Source organism: Diadema setosum, chromosome 4 (assembly GCF_964275005.1).
Source record: "Diadema setosum chromosome 4, eeDiaSeto1, whole genome shotgun sequence".
In the NCBI taxonomy this organism is placed as follows: domain Eukaryota; kingdom Metazoa; phylum Echinodermata; class Echinoidea; order Diadematoida; family Diadematidae; genus Diadema; species Diadema setosum.
In genome coordinates, this window is record NC_092688.1 from 29,316,449 (window position 1) to 29,338,426 (window position 21,978).

Below are 21,978 nucleotides of genomic sequence, written 5' to 3' on the forward strand. Positions count from 1 at the left end.
TGTTCTTGTCATTCTATGTATATCAGAGCCCACATTACTGTTTGTATTTAATTTTATGTGTTGGTCAACTATGCCATGGTATAACATTAATTTTAGTATCCCCTTTGAATTATAGGTAGATAACAAATGCTTCAAAAACTCTGCTAGTCTTCGCCACAAGATTTTGATAGCAGATTTTCCACATGACTGTGCAGAAAGCAGCCAACCTTAGCATAGTGTACTCGACATGCATGATGCATAGATCTGTCTAAGTATGCCAATTCCCAGCTCCAGAAGATGTGGAAGACCAAGGAAGACTCGGTCTGAGTGTATCAAGGCCGACATGAAAATATGAAACCTAACTCATGTTGACCCATGAAACGAAGTGGGAGGAAGTGCAGGTGTTCTAAAGACACTTTAACCACCTGCTGACTACCCCGGAAACTGGAACACCTGCAGCAAATGTAAACTAAATTCAGAATCACAATCAATATACCAAAGTGTGAAAGATAAATGCACTAATTAGAAGTTGTCATCTCCGAATTTTGGCACACCTTGTTGTATCTCGCGATGATCTCGGTGGTCACCATGGTAACCACGGAGTTGATGTCATTACAGAAGCTGTCGGTGAATCTCATCTTGCGGTAGGAATCAAGCCTCTCGCAGTCTGCTAGGTGTTGCGCCATGCTCTTTACCTGGAAAACAAATATTATTTGTAGTTTGTGTTACCCATTTGTAGGCATGTCATTTTCACACAATGAGCCACAAAGCACAAATTTCCACTAACCTGTCATCTATGCAATGTAACATTGATTGGAAGGTGGGGGTAAGGACTGAACATAGAGCTGCATTTACATATCGCTAGAGGGCGTACTCATTTAAATCGCTGTGATCGTATGGAGAGCTCGCCGCCATTACTAAGAGTGGCAAGTGAGAGTGGCAAGTGCATTACATGCGCACTGCATCTGCCAAAATTGTGCAGGCAGACGATATTGCCAGTGCGTACTTGGGCTTTAAATAATTCTGTATTTTGTATTACAGATTTTCTAACAGCCATTTATGATGTATGTCAAATAATTTGAGAATTAATATCCCATGACAAGATTAAATGCATTAGCTGTGTAGTACCGTTCAGGACTGTGTGTGTGTGTGTGTGTGTGTGTGTGTGTGGGAGAGGGAGAGAGAGTATGTGTGGGTGTGTATGTTTGTGTGTGCAGGCATATTCACAGGTTAGGATTAGATAGTGAAAATATAGTTAAAGTTTGGGAAATAGGGGAGGTTGTTGTAAGAAGCCAGAAATTTGAGGGAAATATATATGATTTTTATTCTGTTGATAAAGAGGAATATAATATTTCTTTGAAAATTTTTGAGAATGTAATTTTATTGAAAGATGTTTCATTTAGAAAGGTGTATGAACTCTTTGTTACAAATTTACAGCAATTGTATGTTTTACGAATGAAAGATGGCCAAAATGATTATTTGTTTTCGAAAAAGGAAATTACACATATATTTTTAAGACCAAGAATGACAACACTTCTAACAAAACTTAGGGAATTTCAGTATAAATTATTACATGGAGTTGTTTATACAAAGGAAAATCTTTTTGAGTTTGGTTTCGTTGCAAATAACCGGAGTTCTTTTTGTGAGCAATCGGTAGAAACATATAAACATTTATTTTGGGATTGTGTGTATGTTAAGAATTTGTGGCAGGAAGTGATAGATAGGTTTGAGATGGCAGATCTTCGAAATATAGAGTGGAGAGACGTTCATTTTGGTGTTACGGGAAGGGATCCAAAAGTAAAATTTTATAATACAATAATTTTTATTTTGAAATATATCATTTTTAGATCTAGGTCGGAGGGAAAAATTCCTACTTTGGAGGAAATTTGTAAAAGAATAATAAGTTTTCGGGATGAAGAAAAAGAAATTGCTATAAAAAGAAATAAGCTGGGATTACATTTGCTGAAATGGGAAAATGTTTCTGAATTTGAAAGTCGTTTTTATTAGGAAGGAAGGTGGTATCGCTTCGGGTGTGTTTTGTGTGTGGGGTGTATGTGTGTATGTGCGTTTTTGGTGTTGGTGTGTATGTGTGTTGGTGTTTGGGGTGTATGTGTGTGGTGGTTGTGGATGTATGTGTTTGGGGTTGTGGTGGGGGTGTGGGATAGGTTTGAGTGCATCGGGATTGGTGGGGGATGGGGATTTGATTTCAATGAAATGATTTCATTCTAGTTTGTATAACGTATTTTTGTTGCTTTTTTATGTATATACCCTTGTATATATATACCCTTACATACTCGATTTATAATCGAGTTGTTATGTTGAAGAGAGATGATTGGCAGTATAAGTATACCATAGTCAAAGATACATATATATATATATATATACATTTTTTTTTTTTTTTTTTTTTTTGGTACATGTCAATACTTTCTCGTGAAGAAATGGTCAGTAGGATTGATTTATAATCGAGTTGTTATGTTTGAAGGGAGATGATGGGCAGTATAAGTTGGTAATGGATTTGTCTTTTGAATGGCATTTGTACCGTTCTTATGTTCATGTTACACCCAGAATGGGTTGATTTATGATTAATTTGAATGAAATCAATAAAATATCATTGAAAAACAAAATATTCACTATGTCCCATTCAAATTATTGTATTCCAAATTAAGGTTGAGGTGGGGGGCTTCAGTAAGTGTGTGTGTGTGTGTGTGTGTGTGTGTGTGTATTTGTGTTTGTTATGGATGTGTATGTGTGTGTGTGTAGGCCTACTTGTGTTTGTTATGGATGTGTTATGGATGTGTATGTGTGTGTATTTGTGTTTGTGTCACCCGAGCGCGCACGCGCGCGTGTGTGTATGTGTGTGTGTGTGTACAAGTAATGATCCTTTGATCTCAAAATACACCAAATTCACTCTGAAGCTACCTTTTTTTCAAGTAGCCTAACTACTTCTGTAAAAGTATGGCCTTTTCCTCTGATTTCAGCGATTTTGCTACCCTTTTCACTATACGCGCGTACATCGCCCGTCCGTGAACAACCCCTTTTACACGCATTGTTTATACAGGACTTGTAATGGCAGTGTCCCCAGGGCTGTAGGTATGGGGGACCTGGCCCCCCCCCCCCACCCAAAAAAAAAAAAAAAAATGTATGCCACCATGTGCCTCCCACCCCCACCCCCTGAAAAAAAAAAATGCTTAATAAAAAATAATCACAGTAGCAGTTCAAGGTGCCCCCTACAAAATTGCGAGGCCCCCAGTGCCCCCTACTGGAAAAATCCTAACTATGCCACTGATTCCCGCCCCCGGGGTTACAAATTATCTCCAAGTTGCGTTCACCACTCGATCAATCAGAGCTAATTAGCTGCGTAGCTGCACTTAAATGTCCGCGATACATCCGCGATGAACAACCAGCGCTCAGCGTATGAAAATTGATACACTACTGAGGAGATAATTATTTAGCTTTAATTTACATAAAAAATAGCAATTATATTGCCTAACGCGTGGTTTTGTGAATGAGATTATCAAATTATCACTCAAATCGTTGATTTTCATCGCGTGTACATGTACGTCTTGCAAAGGAGCAAATCGGGTGGTTGTCAACGCAACGGTACATTGGTAATACACAAGCGATTCGCACTGTACTGAAGTTTTGCCACTCTTAGTAATGGCGGATCGTGCTCCATGCGATCACAGAGCCTTAACGTGCGCGCCTATGACGAGTCCGCACTCTAGTACGTATAATACAGCTCTATGGGACTGAATACAATTCTATTAAAATGAAGAAACAATATATTTGCTTCAGAAGAAAAAAGTGTAATACAAACAGAATGGAAAAGACAATGGTTATAATTAATGAATGGACATTTACAGACACAAAACATTTTGAAAGAGAATGCGCTTTGAAATAATTGTCACCATTCCAAAATTTTCAGTATAGTTCTGACAAACTGATGTCATCTACCACCTATATGTACCGCTTGTGTGATGACAAAGTTTCTGTTTATCACTGTTTCTATAAAAATCACACTAGTCCACCTGAAACCATTTCTGCCGAGTTTCTCAGTGACATCTACATAAAAAAACGTAAAAGAAAATATTCATGAATGTTCGCATGGTCTTCGAGTCATATCAATACCCCTACTGACATCTAGTCAATTCATGCGATTATATGACTACATTTTCAACAGAGTGAATATATGTTTGAGATATTTCACATATAAACATCTGTCACCAGTTCTACAAATAATTGGGGACACTAAACGTGGGACCTGCATGTCCAATGGAGAAAATTCTCCATGTAAATGCACAACCCTTGACCATCGATCGGTCAACTCACAATGAGTTCGAAGAAGAACCAGGCCCTGTTGAGAGCTTTTTCCTTGGCCTTGCCATTGGACACCACAAACTGAAGGGTCAGCTCCTCATGAACCAGCTGTAATTGAAAACACAAACAGGTTGGTATGACTGAAAGGAATTTATAACCAATTCAATTCAATTCAATTCAATTCAAACTTTATTTTCACTGTTTTAAATAAAAACACAAACAGGTGGATATGAATGAGAGGAATTTATAGTCAGCTGTAATTGAAAACACAAACAGGTTGATATGAATGAAAGGAATTTATAACCAGCTTTCATTGTAAACACGAACAGGTGTATATGAATGAAAGGAATTTATAACCAGCTTTAATTGTAAACACAAACAGGTGTATATGAATGAAGGGAATTTATAACCAGCTGTAATTGAAAACACAAACAGGTGGATATGAATGAAAGGAATTTATAACCAGCTGTAACTGAATACACAACAGGTGAATATGAATGCAAGGAATTCATAACAAGCTGTGATTGAAAACACAAACAAGTGGTTATGAATGAAAGGAATTTATAACCAGCTGTAAATGAAAACATAAACAAGTGGATATGAATAACACAAATACACAATAAGATTGTCATATGTCAAAGGAAAGATGGATAGAGATCATCTGTAGATGAATGTATTTAGATAAAAATGAATAAAAAAGCATTAATGTCCTCCAAAATGACATAACACCTTTAGAAAAAAGATGCTCTTTGAATAATCACAATTAAAGAACGTGCACTGACATGTGCATGTGAAGGGTATGCTTACATTGTATTTCATGTTCTTTTTTTGTCCATGGACTGAATTCAAACCATGGATTTGATTTAAACTCCCTTTGGGAATTCAGACTGTAATGTTTAGATGGAAGATGCTGGGTAAGGACAAGAAGGAAAAAAAAAATTATGTCAGGTCTAAGTTTGATTCTATTTGTTTGAGTGTAGTACATTTCTCAGAGCAAACGTGATGACAGAATGGAATCGCACTGAAACAGCCAGCTAAATCTCACCTTTCTTGGAGGGACTCTCCCTCCGAGTCCGATCACGGGGACGTTGCCCATGCCGGTAACCGACCGGCTGGGCGACCGGGCCGACCCCTGCCGCTCGCTGCCAAAGCGGTTGTGCAGGATGGCGTCCATGTCGTCCTCCGGTGAGGGGGGAATGCTGAGACTGGCGCTGGAGTTCCTCAGGCTCGGCCGGTGCTTGAAGTTCAGGCTGTTGGACCGTGCCACGGTGCCGTAGTTACTGAAGTTCATGGATTGGGTGGGTGTGCCAGATGCTAATCCTGTGGTCAAGGAAAAGGAATCTGGGTTAAAACTTTCAACTGGACAAACCGCTGCAGCCTTTTCTACATGAATTAATTTTTGTGTGATTATTGATTGTCTTCGTTGATACACACTGGATAGCATCATCATCACCGTCACCATTATCACCATCGACATTATCATATTTACTATCATTATTATCATCACCATCATTAACACCAAATCTTCACAGTCATTTTCCATTCTATCAACACATTTATAACAATTTTTTTTTTCTTTTTTGACAATCACTTCCATAATTTATTGGTTTATCTCATGGCTTACAAAATTCAATGCTCTTTTGTAATCTGGATATACAGCAATCTCAAGCACAGACATTTTCAATACTTGTAAATGCTTTACAATGGAAGATGATCATGAATTTGTATCTTTTGACGAAAGATCAAAGATAAAAAAATCTTGGAAGAAGCTTTGGGGACTGCGGGGGGTGGGGGTGACAAATAACCAAGAAAGACTAGGGAGCCATGTGTCTTACCTGCTACCAGCGAATCATCGTCCGCATCTGGGGGTCTGAAGACGTAGTGGACAAAAGAAGCCAGGAGGGAGTTGCGGCCATGATTGTCCAGTCGATTGTCCAGCAAGACGTGCAGGCGGTCAACGATCTCCGCCATGGTCTCGAAGCAGACCTGACCCATGTTCACTGTTGTAGAATTAGATAATGCTGTGATCTGACATGTTGCTAATGACACCACAACAGTGCATCAACTCTGTCTACCAACAGCATCTGGGTCACACCTTGTAACTCACCATGACAAAATGAAGATTGGACATACTACCTTTTACCATTCTTTTCTATGACTGGGATCAATATTCCACGGTCAAAGGCATCAGTGCAATATGGGCTGTTTGATACAGGACATTACACATACTGGTATAAATCACTCACATGTACTTGAATAATGCCAACGCTAACTGAGATTTGAAGGGATATAGTAGCTATGTATTTTTATAATGACACCATTATGGTGGCCAATGTTTTAAGAAAGCATGATTTGGAAGGGGGAGTAAAAAGAGATTCTTCGGTCCACTCACAGATGTAACCATTGATGATGGGTGCCTTGACCATCATGAGGATGAGCTTGTCCATGACGATGTGGAGGAACTTGACCAGTGGCTCGGCCGTGGCGTGGCACAGGTTGCTGGTGCTGTTGACCAGCTCCGTCTCCATGTTCTGGTCCCCGATGGAGCGGGGGATGCTCCCTTGCTCCACGGCGTGGCACAGGTTGAGGAAGCGGTCCACACAGGGATCCTGTGATGTGGGTAGGAGGAGTCGGGGGGAGGGGAATGGGCGAGTTTTTGTAGAAGAATGCTTTAAAGTGTGTCACAACAAGACCAACTTAACAAGTAACTTACCCGCAACTATCTTGGTCAACACATATAGATTAGGCCTATACCATGTTGGTTCCATGTCAATGAACAAAAATCCTGAGATGGCTTTGCTGCTTGAGGTTTAACTTTACCTAAACTAAATGGACGGCAACTTGACATTGATAAAAATAATATCTAGGTTCACTCTGACCTTGAGGCCTGCTTTAGTACTTGCTAAAATGCGAAAGAACACACTGGTAGCTATTCAGCATCTTAGGTAATGTTATATTGTGTAAATAAAGCCTTCATGAACAAATACACTTAGCCATTGCTTGCTGAGCGTATTACTGGCATTTGATTACGTTTTCCCCAAAACTTGGCCTTAACATAGGTAGGCACACTCTGTCATCTGCAACCATGCGACGGTCACTCCACAATGGCATTACAAAAGGGACCGACGGGATTGTACCGTCGGTGTTCATTGACAGTTTGTTTCATCACATCTGTGTTGATCAGCATAGAAGGCACACCAGTGGATGTGCAGGTGGGAGAATGGAAAAAGAGTTGCGATTAAATTTCTAATGCAAAGAATCAAGTTGCATGGATTCAAGAATTGCTGCTTTAATTTAACTGTCAATTATGACTGTGTTCCCAGTGAAACTTTTATCACCCTCCCCTGCTGAATGTTACACTTACCTGAGGGTGAACGGATGAGGCTGCCTTGAGGGTGACATTAAAGAGCTGCCGGTGGCCATCCACCCACTTCATGCCCGGAAGCTGGACCTGGGGTGGGGTCAAGGAAGATGATTTGATTTTAACACATTCGCTTACCGTTGTAAGTTGTAATTCATCAGATGTATTTATAAGCCTAGAATGAAGACTAGTCTAAAAAGAGGCGTGGCTTGAGCAGGAATGCAGACACAAGTTAATTCGTTATTTCTACGATACTGCCATGGGCAGCAAATTGTTTTGAATCAAGTACATGTATCACCATTTACAATTTTCTGTGACCAGCATTTATCTTATAAATCTTATCAAACAATAACCTTTTTTCATTGATAATCTTACCTTTCACCGTCTCACGTCAGATTGTTTTTTTTCTTTGAGAAGAAGACATGGTGTAATTAAAAATTCTGCATCCTATTGGTTGCTATTCTGTCTTTGAATAAGTGTATACATATCATACCTGTACATTGCATCTGAGGCATATAATACATGTGTGTATATAATCTAATTTTCACTTACAATAAGATTAAGAATGTATACATCTATCCCTTGCTAATCACGACAGCAAAAACATATCGCGCAGTTGTTTGCTGTAGGAACAGTGCCCTTGCTTTTAAGCAGCATCACTGCAAAAAGTCCTCCCAACATTTGTGCGCTAAAATGTTGGCTACAGTTCTGTCAAAATTTATGCATCAATGCAAGAGTGAACTAAAAAAAGAAAAGAATATCATCTATTTACATGCAACCCAGTAGTATGAATAAAACCTTTTAGAGTACAGGTAAATGCAGTGTAAGTCAGTTCTACTAAATTATGAGATCATGTGCAAAGAGAAAGATGAGAATACATGTGTTTGTGTGTTCGTTTGTTTGTTTGTGTGTGTGTATGTATGTACACATCAACACAAAAACACACATGACATTGAAAAAAAAAACTCAGAAAAAAGAGCATACACATTGAAGAATGAGAAAAAGGTATAATTTCAGAGACCGAAGATTAGACATGAAACGGCAAAGGGAAAACACACAAAAGCGAAACAGACAAATCATTATTAAACGATTGTTAGCATTTCACATTTAACCCATGTACAGAGGACAAAAAAGAACAGGATCATTACGAGAGGATGAGTATGAATTAAAAGGCAGGAGCACATATGAATGCAGAAGGAGGGAGAAAAATGTCATGCTGAACACAGAGGGAGACACACACATTTTAATGACCCACATCATGTATATATTAATATATTTCTTTATATTTCTTTATATACTATATTTTCAAATATATACTATATTTCTATATATCAAATGGCCTACATAAATACTGCTAAAAAGTGATTGGTCATAAAGCAATCATGTGACTTATGAAGCAGGGATCAAAACTGTTATATTGCCCGCAGTGAGGTCGTGTCAGATAAATATAATTTGACCAGCTGCTGATGTGGGTAGAATGAAAAGAAATGCACACATCATATACATATAACATAGTAAACTAGAAATGTCGCTATGGCGACTGATGCCTCCGCCATAATGCATGATTCTCCCAATAGGTGTATGGTACAATGTCTTCACAATGTGTTATGACAGTTTCACAAAACTAACAAAATATTGAAATGACAGGTTTGTCAGAAATATCTTGAATGTTCACTTTCCTTGAACTAGATTTGCTATAATTGTCTAAGAGTGCAGGTACCTGTATTTGGGGAATTGAGAATTTTTACTTGACTTCTGACCTACCCTTTTATAAGTTTATGCATTGAGTAATTTTCAAGGTATGAAGAAAGAGTGTAATTACAGTATAATATATATATATATATTTGCATTTAAACCTGACCTTTGACCTTTGACCTTCTGGCTGGAAATTTCTCAGAGAATCTCCATTAGGGAATACATGTATATATCAAGTTTTAGTTTTAAAAATAATAATGTAAGCATTGCATATACTAGTATATGAGGGAAATAGTAAAATTTTGAGTTGACCTTGACCTTTGACCCCCTGACTAGTGACCCATGACACCTACATTCCCTAGAAAATCCCTGCCAGTCAGTACATGTGTATGTACCAAGTTCCATGAAGATACATTGAACCATTTGCAAGAAAAGTGAAATTGTAACATATTCACCTAACCTTTGACCTTTTGACCTTTGACCTTATGACAACTCTCTCTGGAGAATCTTTATGCAGTAGTACATGTCTACACTAAGTTTGAAGATAATACCTTCGGGCATTGCATGGATATGAGGGAAATAGCAACGTTTTTAGCATTTGACCTTGACCTTATGACCTTTGACCTCTTGCCAATGTCACTAAAATCTTCTCAACTAATTGCCCCATCATACATCATCCTTGGACCAAGTTTAGTGAAAGCTGCTTCATCCAGTTTTGAGTTATCACGTAAACAGATAAATTTTAGGATTTGACCTTGATCTTTGACCTTTGACCTCTGTCCAATTTCACTCAAAAACTAATCAAGTAATTGTCCCATCATACATCATCCTCAGACAAATTTTGGTGAAATTTGCTGAATCCAGTCTTGAGTTATCGCGTAAACAGATACAATTTAATGATTTGACCTTGACCTTTGACCTTTGACCTTTGGCCGATTTCACCCAAAATCTAATCAATTAATTGCCCCATCATACTTCATACTTGGACCAAGTTCGGTAAAATTCCAGTCAATATTACTCAAGTTATCGCGTAAACGAATGCGGACGGACGTACGTACAGACGTACGGACGTACGGACGTACGGACGTACGGACGGACGGACGGACGGACAACCCGAAAACATAATGCCTCCGGCACCACTTCGTGGCGGAGGCATAACAAATATTGTCTTGTCAATGGTTGTAACACAACACTTGACAGTTCCTGTAATAGGAGCTGTTTTTTCCCTCAAGACAATATTTTATCTCAGTGCTGTGTGCCTTGGGAAAATATAGTCTCTTGGGGGATATAACTCCCGCTAGATGTCAAGTATTATATTTACAACTCTAAACAGGCAATATCTGTATAATATGGTATGTGTTCAGATAACTGGACATGGCGATGGCATATCTTCTCTCTTCATATCATAAATACATATTTTGTGGTGGTAAAAATGTGGTATGTAAGCTCTTCAAATAATACATGAATATACTGTTCCCATGACAACCACAAATACCCACGGCTAAGCAAAAATATAATACAATTGTAATTTGATGTGCATGTACATGTATACTTCGTGGAGCAGTCAACATACATGGCAGACCAGCACAAAAATGTCCTTGCAAATGGAGGCTACTGAATTACAATGCAGTTTCATGAAGTTCAAAATGCAAAATGGTGACTAATTATGTGTTACATAGTGGATGAGTAAAACAATCAACATACACAACCTAAAATCAAACCCATACCACATTGTCCATGGCATTCATGCTGTAAAACAATTTATTGTTCCCAGTACCAAAATTTATCTCATGTAAAATAGTAATCTACTCATCAAGTTAGACTCTTATTCTACTGATCTGATCTAAAATGATGTTTCTAAGAATGCTAAACAATCCCATACCGAACCCCAAGGCATTTTTGTCAATTTGTAACTAGCTTGACTTGTCTAACTTTGATTAAAATTGCAATATTTACGTCAATATTCACTTTGGTAGCACTATATTCAATATTCATGGGAAAAAAAAGGAACAAAATGTCCCAGCATGCAATTTACGTACACATATGTATAAGTCATGGGTACATAAACTCATCATTGTGATATTACTACACAGACTGTCATGTAAAAATCTGTTAAATTCTAGACAACGATCTACAGACATTTACATTTATAAATGAATTATGGAAATAATCTAATTGATTATTTTAGTTGTTAGATTTTTATTCTACATTAAAATTCTGTCTGTTACAGGTTACTGCCTAGATAGTCTTTCTCTGTGGTGTTGTGTATAAAAGAGATACTCTGATGGCAATCCAAGCTGACAACTATTCCATGACAGTTCTAACTTGCTTCAGCTAAGTAACTGTGGATGGATGTTATTCTAGATACTCAACATACAATCTTGCTCTTCTGCTACTAAAGCAGGAGGTCACTTCTAATGATCTCAATTTTCCTGCAACCAGGCATCTGTACTGATACAGAAGACTTTTGCTTGTTGGGAGAAAGTATAGCTACGAGTAACAACAAAATGATTAAGCTTCAACTACCCTTTATATTTGACTGGAGGGAATCATCCTAGCTTGAGAAAGTCCTTAGTAGTGGACAAAAGCTAGCCATTCACATACAAAGGCTGGTTGAAGCTTAATTTTGCTGTTGTTAGGTATCTGTACGGTTTGGATCATTCTTCATGCTGGGTTCTATGAAGCATGAAATATATGTTTGGTATGGGGGGGGGGGGGGAGGGGAGGCTCTACAGTTGGGTTTCCACATGACAGTGGTCATCATGCATAGAATACCATCACAGGCCTGTACATCAGGCAATGTTTGACCATGATACACAAAGCTATGGAGAACTAATGTATACAAATATCAAGAACTGGAATGCTCTTCTATTGGTGGAACTTGACCAGGGGACAGGAAGGGAAAGGGGGAATGGTCAATGGGTAACCACTGGTCAGTTGCTTGAAATAAGGGTGACATAACATTCTACCACCATACATGAAGCAAGGGAGAACTGTACATATTGTATATCATGGACTGGGAGGCTGTTCTGTGGAGCTTGACCAGGGGAAGGGAAGGGACAGGGAATGGTCAAGGGGCAGTCACTGGTCAGTTGTTTTTACGATGAATGACCATGGAAGAATAGAATGTACTCACACTGTAAAGCTGCATGTATGTATGTATGGGGGCAGGGCAGATCCCATACAGGAGCAATGTGAGAAATCGGATTGAAGCGATGAGAAATATGTCAAAGCAACATACAACGGAATGCTGTCACTAACAACTTGCATCCACTATTCTTCAAGTGTAGAATTAGGTTTTCCTCTTTCAAAACATCACTATCATAGTTGACTCAACCTATAGTAGCAATCACTGCAATCTATGCAGACACTTCTGATCACTTTTTTTTTGCAAATATCTAACTTAGAGCACAGCTAGCTTGATACAAAGTTCAGAAAAGTTGATAGCTGAACCACCTACATTGCTCAAAAGTATTCAAATATCTTTGACATAAAATGTTCATATTTCATGAACAGAAAACATCTGAAGGTTTCTTATGGATCCATGTGTTAGCTATCCCAAACTGAGAAGTACTACATACTAGAGCATGTCCAAGTGGCTTTGCTGTGCTATAAATTGCTGTGAAAAAAAAAATGCAGGAGTGTGGATGCGTGAACCAGTACACCACTTTATCGCTCTACGAGAAAACTACTAATAGTACTATGCTAATCTCTGGCCAGAGAACACTAGACTATAGTATAACTGGGCATGCCTGCTTGGCCAAGTCAAATATTGGCCAAAACGATACGCGCCTACAATATCAGCTTCACAGTTGAGAGCTGAGACAGCTTACAGGGTTGCGCAATGCACTAAGCACAAGATCTGTTCTACAAAATGTTTCCTCTATATACAGTATGTCCCAAAAAAAAATTACAACGGGGCCTTCCGCAATGACATCTTTAAAAATAGTGAATGAATCTTAATAAAAATTCAGGGTATGAGACTATAACTCATTGCCAACATCTTACAGAAAACCCCATTCGATTTGCTTCAGTGGTCAAAGAGAAATACGGAATTTTGTAGAGGATATCGGGAATCTCTTCTGTCCAAGTTCTGTCTATTGTTCACACACAAGATCATCGAAATGCTAAACTCGGAAGAATCCGATTCATGACATGCTTTACAACAATCCACATTTCTCTGTGACCACTTAACCAAATTGAATGGGGTTTTCTGCAAAATAGAGCTAAGATGTTATACCTTAAGAGTCTGAAGTAGCACGTACACAGGTTGATCATAATAGGTGTTATCAATTCAAAAATTACAATAAGATTTTCGCATTGATAATGCCCAATATGATTAAATTTTTCAAATGCTACTTCAGGGTCTTGAAATATAACATTTTAGCTCTATTTTGCAGAAATCCCCATTCAATTTGGTTAAGCGGTCACAGAGAAATGTGGATTGTTGTAAAGCATGTCATGAATCGGATTCTTCCGAGTTTAGCATTTCGATGATCTTGTGTGTGAACAATAGACAGAACTTGGACAGAAGAGATTCCCGATATCCTCTACAAAATTCTGTATTTCTCTTTGACCACTGAAGCAAATCGAATGGGGTTTTCTGTAAGATGTTGGCAATGAGTTATAGTCTCATACCCTGAATTTTTATTAAGATTCATTCACTATTTTTAAAGATATCATTGCGGAAGGCCGCGTTGTAATTTTTTTCGGGACATACTGTATAGCTTACAACACACCCAAAACAGATTATTAGAATGAAAAGATGAAATGTTTGAAAGTCACTGCACTGTACTGCATAAGTACAGCATCCAAAGTGATCCAAAGGCCTACTGTAATAACATATCCACACCCTGTGTGTCTGAGGCCCTCAAGTCCTAGCAAGGCAAAGGATGTATTTTTGGAGTAAACAAGATTCACACTCATTTTGTGAGTGTTTGTGTGTTTGTGTATGTGTGTGTGTGTGTGTGTGTGTTCTGATGTGAGAGAAAACATACTAAATCAATTAAGGCAGGGCTGTCGACACTTAAACACCCAAAATATGGAAGACTCCAAAGAGTTATATGGAATATACATGTACTTGTGTGTTCCACACATCTCTAAAAAGAAAAAAAAAAGAAAAAAAAAAAAGGAAAAATAATGTCCAAGTCAGGAAGGCTTTGTATTCTGTTATCTGGAAATGAAGATACAACTTTTGTGCATCTATTTTTTTTGCAGGGAAACTTGGCAGCTATTCAAACAGATTTCATTGTTTCATCTTTAAATTCTACTGGAAAATGAAATAATATACATTGTAATTGCACTTCTACATGTACACAGATAATATCAGCATAAGTATTGGTATCTTCAAAGTCAGCCATTTGACCCTGAGTTTGGAGTGGGGGATCAATTTGGTACTATGGTGATGATTTCACTGGACTTCACAAAAGCACATACACAATAACATTACGTATCATACCCCTCCAATAACATACTTTCACACAAACTTGGTGGAACCTTGATAACATGACCTGTATATGTGTCTATATCTCTATGGTACTGTCATGCCTATAATAAAAGTGGACCCAAACAACTAAATTCTAATCAAATACTGGCATGTGCACCCAGACTATCACAAATTCATTGCAGACCTCATTCTTTCTCCCCCCCCCCCCCCCCCCCCCCCAAAAAAAAAAAGAAGAAAAAAAAAGAAGATATTTGGATCTGGCTGAAAACTAGCCACTGTTGAACAGTCTATGCAGCAGCATATCGTTGGTGGCTACATGTTTGTGTCTATGTTCACTGAAATCATTCTGTGTTCAAGGAATTCACATACACGAAAACGGAACTAGATGTACAAAATGTGGTTGGCTATCCCAGTGTGAATACATAGTTATGGGGAATGGTGTGTACATGATGTCTGATTGTAATCTAAAACTCTGATCAAGGGTTACAAGAAAATCTTCTGAGTAATCTGCCTACACTCTAACTCTAGGATGCAAGTCCACTGTAAAACCTTTCCCTTATATGCTAAATGAAGTATCTACATGTAGATCATATCTAAGTAGTAACTTGCTGGAGATGGAAGCTTCATGTACAAGCTGTACATATTCCAAGGTCACTTCTGATTAATACTATTAACATGGCCCAAGATATAGTAAGGCACACCAACGCATACAATTAGATGTGGCGATAAACATGATGGATTCCCACACATGATACACAAGGTGCATGTTTTTCATACATGGGAATGGTATAAAGCCACTGAACACACATTAAGTTTTTTTTAGCATGATCACAAAGTCGCAGTTACTAACTTGTTCGTTCGCTGGCGCCTTTTTCTACAAGAAACAAAAATTAAACACGTAGGGACAGAGACACACATGAAAAGTAACTCAAAAAGTAAATCAAACAGAAGACCAAAGACACAATTAAACCAAAAACAAAACAGAAAAGAACAAATAAAGAAATAAAGAAACAACAACAGTATATTCCAATTACCAGTGAGAAGTATATTGTGGCATCAATGAAAAAGTAACCTATTATTTCACTTCCCCAAATGAATACAAATTGCAATGCAAATCAAACATGGGACTTTTAACAGCTACACACTATCAAAACACCATGGAATGGATATCTTGTTTTATATACAACTGAGGACAAGTAAGCACCCATTAAACCTGATGATTTATAAACCAGATTTGTTACAAAAGTAGGTTTGTGCTACCTGTGATAGACTCTATCTACTGATGGTCACTAATACCTCATTACCTTCTAAAATGACAAATTCTCTATCAGCCCATTAGAACTTAATATAAATGAAAAACCAAACTAGAAATGTCGCTACGGCGACTGATGCCTCCGCCATAATGCATGATTCTCCCTATAGGTGTATAGTACAATGTCTTAACAATGTGTGATGACAGTTTCACATAACTGGCAAAATATCGAAATAACACGTTTGTCAGAAATATCTTGAATGTTCACTTTCCATGAACTGGGTTTGCTATAATTGTCTATTAAAGAGTGCAGGTACACATATTTGGGGAATTGAAAATTTTTACTTGACTTCTGACCGACCTTATTATAAGTTTATGCATTGAGTATAATTTTCAAGGTATGAAGAAAGAGTGTAATTACAGTACAAAATATTTTTTTTTCATTTAAACCTGACCTTTGACCCTTAACCTTTGACCTTTGACCTTCTGGCTGGAAATTTCCAAGAGAATCTCCATCAAGTAATACATGTACATATATTAAACACTTTTAAAACTAATAATGCAATCATTGCATATACTAGTATACATGTATGAGGGAAATACAGTAGTAACATTTTGAGGAGTTGACCTTGACCTTTGAACCCCTGACTATTGACCCATGACCCCTAAATTCCCTAGATAATCCCTGCCAGTCAGTACATGCATATGTACCATGTTCCATGAAGATACATTGAACCATTTGCGAGAAAAGTGATATTGCAACATTTTCACCTAACCTTTGACCTTTTGACCTTTGACCTTATGACATGAAACTCTCTCTGGAGAATCCTTACGCAGTAGTACATGTCTACACTAAGTTTCAAGAAAATTACTGCGGACATTGCATAGATATGGGGGAAATAGCAACATTTTTAGCATTTGACCTTGACCTTTTGACCTTTGACCTCTTGTCAATGTCACTAGAATCTACTCAACTAATTGTCCCATCATACATCATCCTTGGACCAAGTTTGGTGAAAGCTGCTTCATCCAGTTTTGAGTTATCACATAAACAGATAAATTTTAGGATTTGACCTTGATCTTTGACCTTTGACCTCTGTCCGATTTCACTGAAAAACTAATCAAGTAATTGTCCCATCATACATCATCCTCCAACAAAGTTTGGTGAAATTTGCTCCATACAGTCTTGAGTTATCGCGTAAACAGATACAATTTCATGATTTGACCTTGACCTTTGACCTTTGACCTTTAGCTGGTTTCACCCAAAATCTTATCAAATCGTTGCCCCATCATACTTCATACTTGGACCAAGTTTGGTAAAATTCCAGTAAATATTACTCAAGTTATCGCGTAAACGAAAGCGGACGGACGTACGGACGTACGGACGTACGGACGTACAGGTGTACGTACGGACGTACGTACGGACGGACGGACAACCCGAAAACATAATGCCTCCGGCACCACTTCGTGGCGGAGGCATAAAAATCAAACCTTAAACACACTTCTTTTCAAACATTGATGATAAATGTGTGTCCCCACCTTTGTGCTTTTTGTTTGCTTGTTTTTTTTTCTGACTGGCTTAATAATTACCCTTGCTGGTGTTGGCAATTTTCGGCTTTTGAACTGAATAGACACAGATTGCACAAGAATGAAAGGGCACAAAAAAGAAATGACAAAATCACAAACAAACACACTTTAATGCTGACTGTATCAACAATTAGCCACTTAATTTCTTTCCGAAGTGTAAGGGGGAGCAAATTTGAAGAGCAAAATCATTGCTTCCTGTCTGTGAGGTTCAACTATGTTCTGAGTTCCACCAAGAATAATGTAATTTGCGTTATATGAACATAACTCTTCTCAAAGGATATACATACTGTATATTCGTGAGCCACAACTTTATCTTGAAAAATACAGAAAAAAAACCCCACACCTTAAGTGGGCAACTAGCAGATTTAGCAGAACGTACATGACGCAAATCGAAATGATAAGATGACTGTCTGCATGTATCTCCTGAGGGTGAGATATTCTCTGAAATTTCATGTCAAAACGAACATTGGGGGAAAAAATAATCTTACATACTTGGTAATTACAGCTTACGGGGAAAGGGTTAATGGAGGTATGTGATTTGAAGTGCATTTTACTTACATCAGGCGAGAGCATGAAGTAGTTGGGCGGTGGCCTCTCCATGGAAACGGGAAGACTGAACTCTCCCGTCTGCAGTCTACCATCCCTCAACAGAGGGAGCCACTGTAAGAAGAGTCACAAACAGAAAACATGCCACTTGTGTATCTCAAAACATACATATAGCGCTTTGTACCCAGCGGCAAAGGCGCTCTGAAAATATCATCTATTATTAATGTAAAAATCTGCCTCATACATCATTCATGGACATTCCTATTACATCAGATATATGCATATTATAATCGTAACATAACTGCAATCTAATCTAATCTCTGCTTCATGGATAACTTCACAAATAAATACATGAAGAAAAAATTCATACATAAATAAACAAACAGTCAATTGGATAGAGCAATCAATTCTCAAGCAGCTGCGGTCACACTGGCAAAAGATTGCAAAGTTATAGATGGGGAACTCTTAGATATCGAACTTCCCACTCAAACTAGGGGATATTTCCTGGACCCCCACCAATCTTCTCGATCTTTGGGCAGTGTGAACGCTAGCAATTTAACTTCGCAAAGTTTGCTACGTTATTAGTCTGCCATCTGTTTGCGGGCGGTGCCTCCGAAGTGCACGGTCATTGTGATGTACAGATGTGCATTGTTAAATCACAATCACCAGCTGCCAGACAGCGTGCTCTTTCTTCTTTCTTGTGCACGCGCATCAGTGATCCAAACTCTGAGAATTTCCATAAACATTGAGAAATTTGGGTGCCAGTGCGGACAGATGACCACAGATTGTGAAGATTTTGCAATCTTTAACCCTAATCAGGCTGGGGGGGGGGGGGGGGGGGGGGGCGGAATCCGCCCCCCCCCCCCCCCCCGGCGTTTCGCGCAATATCTTCGCAATGCGATAAGCTCCCGCCGCGATGTTTCATGACTTTTTTCTTTCAAGTATCGCGCAACTTTTGAGACCCAAATTGTTGCGCCCGCGCGTACCGTTTTGACGCGACGCCCGTTCGAAAAAAATTTGTCAACCCCAAAATTGCTCCAAAACGTGATTTTGTGTACAAATCCAATGCAAATTGTGTTTTTTCAATTAATTCACACAAAAATTCATATCTTCACTTAGAATGGCCAAAATTAATTTATTTTAGCATAACAATGCTTCGAAAAATGTCTGTGACAAATTTTGGCCAAAAAACAAACAAAAACAAAAGGTCAAAAAACAAAGAAATACATAAGAAATTCAAAAAACAATAAAATACATAAGAAATTAATATCGATACAGATTTTTTTTTTATTCTATGTCTCAGAAGAATGATACAAGAAACATTTTGAAAAAGAAATTAGCTTAACTGGAGCATTAATAAGTGATTTAGAGCCCAAAACTGATTTTATGCATAAATTACAATAATTAATTAATATAAAATATAAGAAAAATTTTTCGGAGAAAGCAACCATACATTTTGATAGAATACGTCGCGGGCGTCGCGTGTGCCGATTTTCGGCGCAACCGCGCGTTCCATAGGCGAGATCTGAAGGGGGGGCGGAATCCGCCCCCCCCCAGATATAGCATAGCCAAAAAAGCCCAGCCTGATTAGGGTTAAACTTCACAATCTTTTACCAGTGTGACCGCAGTGATTCATTGAATACTTTCGTTCATTCTTTCCCTCTGTCCACTTCATATTTTTATATATTTTGCCTTGTAACAAATACTGTAAATGGCAAAGGATTTTAGCTTTCAATTTGGCACTATGGCAACGAGCATCTTACATAATACACCACCTTTTTCTGCAATAAAATATTTCAAACATCAAGAAAGACTTCTCTAAAAACCATCACTCCTATAACTGGAAAAAATTTACCCCTAGAAACATTAATTTTGAGATGAATTGAGCCACAGGACAATCCTGTCGCAGGAAGAAAGGGAAGGAGGGGAGCTCACCGAGTAGCCGATGGGCGTCTCGATGGGTGTGACGTCCTGCTTGCGTTGACAGGAGATGTGGTAGAAGGTGAAGAGGATGTGGTGGTGGTCTCGCATGTCTGCCGGCAGGCGAATCTTGATCTCCTCGTAGAAGTCGGGCGACTTGTTGTGGTAGGTCACGGAGGTGTAGGCGTGGCGGGCGTACTCTGGACTGCTCGACTTACCCATGATGCACTGCACATTGCGACAAGAATGGTATTTAGTGTACACTCGGTCGAGCAGGGGTAAGATGACAGCAAAGATTTGGACAGGACATCACTTCACTGATTATCTGACCATTAATCAAAAAAAGTCACTTTCACCAAAGTTTGAGATACAAGGTCTTGAAACCCTAGTGACGATATGCACCCTGTCTGCAAGAGAAGTGTGGATTCATGCAGGTATGAATTATTTATTGAATTCAACTTAAGCAACATGAGAACTACAACATGAGAAGCCATACGTTTTGAACACAAATTTTATCTTTCAATAAAAGGGTGTTGAAGATTATATCCAACACTTGGACGGACAAAGAGAGGCTGACCGACAAACATACCTCCATGCCACTCTGAAAGTCGTCTCCAGCCAAGAACTGGATCTTGACCGTGATGTTTCTGGCCGAGCCCCCGCGGTTGGAGAAATTGAGGCTCCGAGGGTAGACAAACAGCAGATTCCTGTTGGAATATGATATCACAAAAGATTGTACCAACATTTGCCCATTAGAAATGTAGAGTCCACATACTCTTCTATCAATGTTGTATCACAAACATCATCTACAGCTGACCACAAAGTCATTAGACATTGCACAAAGTCAACTATTCTCTGAATCTAAATAAGCAGAAACACAAGATCAACACTACATTCTTAGTGCTAAGTGTATCAAAATCAAAGGGATGAAGGGAGACAAAATTATAACATCGCATTATTACTTTCATCACATGGTATTCATTCTCCATTATATCGAGATGTTGACTCTACACTATTCAATCTTTTTGAAAGTTGCAATGAAAAATGAGGGTTCAGATTGGTTTATAAGTCCTTGTTCTTGTCTTTGTAGATCCAAAATGAACACAATATTATGATGATGTGCAAAATTAAGGGTTTACACACAAACAAACCTTAATTGCTCATATCTCAATTTTTTAATGCAATCAACCAAACATAATCATAAATTTGTGTAAGAGCCCTTTTGATTTATAATCAAACTATAGTTTCTTCAGAACTAGGGTGTGTTTGTTTGTTTGTTTTTTCTCACCTGTAGACACTGTGGGGTACATAGACTTCTCTGGTGGGAAACTCTTGTATCTCCTTGGTGGGCCTGGTTCTGTTATCTGGGAAGGGTCTGACTTGGTAAAGGTCAGGGGTCAAACAGTATGCCGGGTGGTCCACCACGGGTGAGATGTCCAGCCTCAGCGACCCTGTGGGGGTGGGGGGGGGGGTAAGATGTATGCAAATTCTGTCATGGCTTCCTGTTTAGACATTTCATTTTTTTCACAGCCTCAGAGTGAAAATCCACAACAATGGTGACAATTATCAAACACCTTGGAATTCTTGGAGCATCATGTTACCACTCATACACAACAGCAACACACATGGAGAGTTACAGATACAGCTGGAGTGAGGAAGTAGATAAAGGGGAATGAAAACCAAATACATCCAGGGTATGTGGATTGAGAAAATGCAGAACTATTAACTGAACACTGAATCAGACAAGCTATTCAAAAGTTATGCATCTTCACAGCTATTAAAAAGATATGCATCTTCAAAGTTTGGTATTATCATCACTGGATAAGATGACTACAACAATTTGTCATGTCACAGTTGTAGGCTAACCATTTGAGA

At 38.5% G+C, this 21,978-nt stretch overlaps 2 protein-coding genes across 2 annotated transcripts in view; both read right to left on the minus strand.

Moving 5' to 3' along the window:
- LOC140227098 (uncharacterized) overlaps positions 1-21,978 on the minus strand; it is a 274,166-nt gene that overhangs the window by 138,767 nt on the left and 113,421 nt on the right. The window lies entirely within an intron of this gene.
- Positions 1-21,978, minus strand: part of LOC140227054 (dedicator of cytokinesis protein 7-like) — a 60,890-nt gene that overhangs the window by 25,903 nt on the left and 13,009 nt on the right. The window contains exons 12-22 of the mRNA XM_072307486.1: positions 21,392-21,554; positions 20,693-20,810; positions 20,119-20,331; positions 18,196-18,297; positions 15,649-15,672; positions 7,661-7,747; positions 6,689-6,905; positions 6,102-6,296; positions 5,342-5,616; positions 4,309-4,404; positions 534-674 (exon numbers count right to left, since the gene is read on the minus strand). Coding sequence (XP_072163587.1) covers positions 534-674; positions 4,309-4,404; positions 5,342-5,616; positions 6,102-6,296; positions 6,689-6,905; positions 7,661-7,747; positions 15,649-15,672; positions 18,196-18,297; positions 20,119-20,331; positions 20,693-20,810; positions 21,392-21,554 — 1,631 coding nt within the window. The remainder of the gene's footprint in view (positions 1-533; positions 675-4,308; positions 4,405-5,341; positions 5,617-6,101; positions 6,297-6,688; positions 6,906-7,660; positions 7,748-15,648; positions 15,673-18,195; positions 18,298-20,118; positions 20,332-20,692; positions 20,811-21,391; positions 21,555-21,978) is intronic.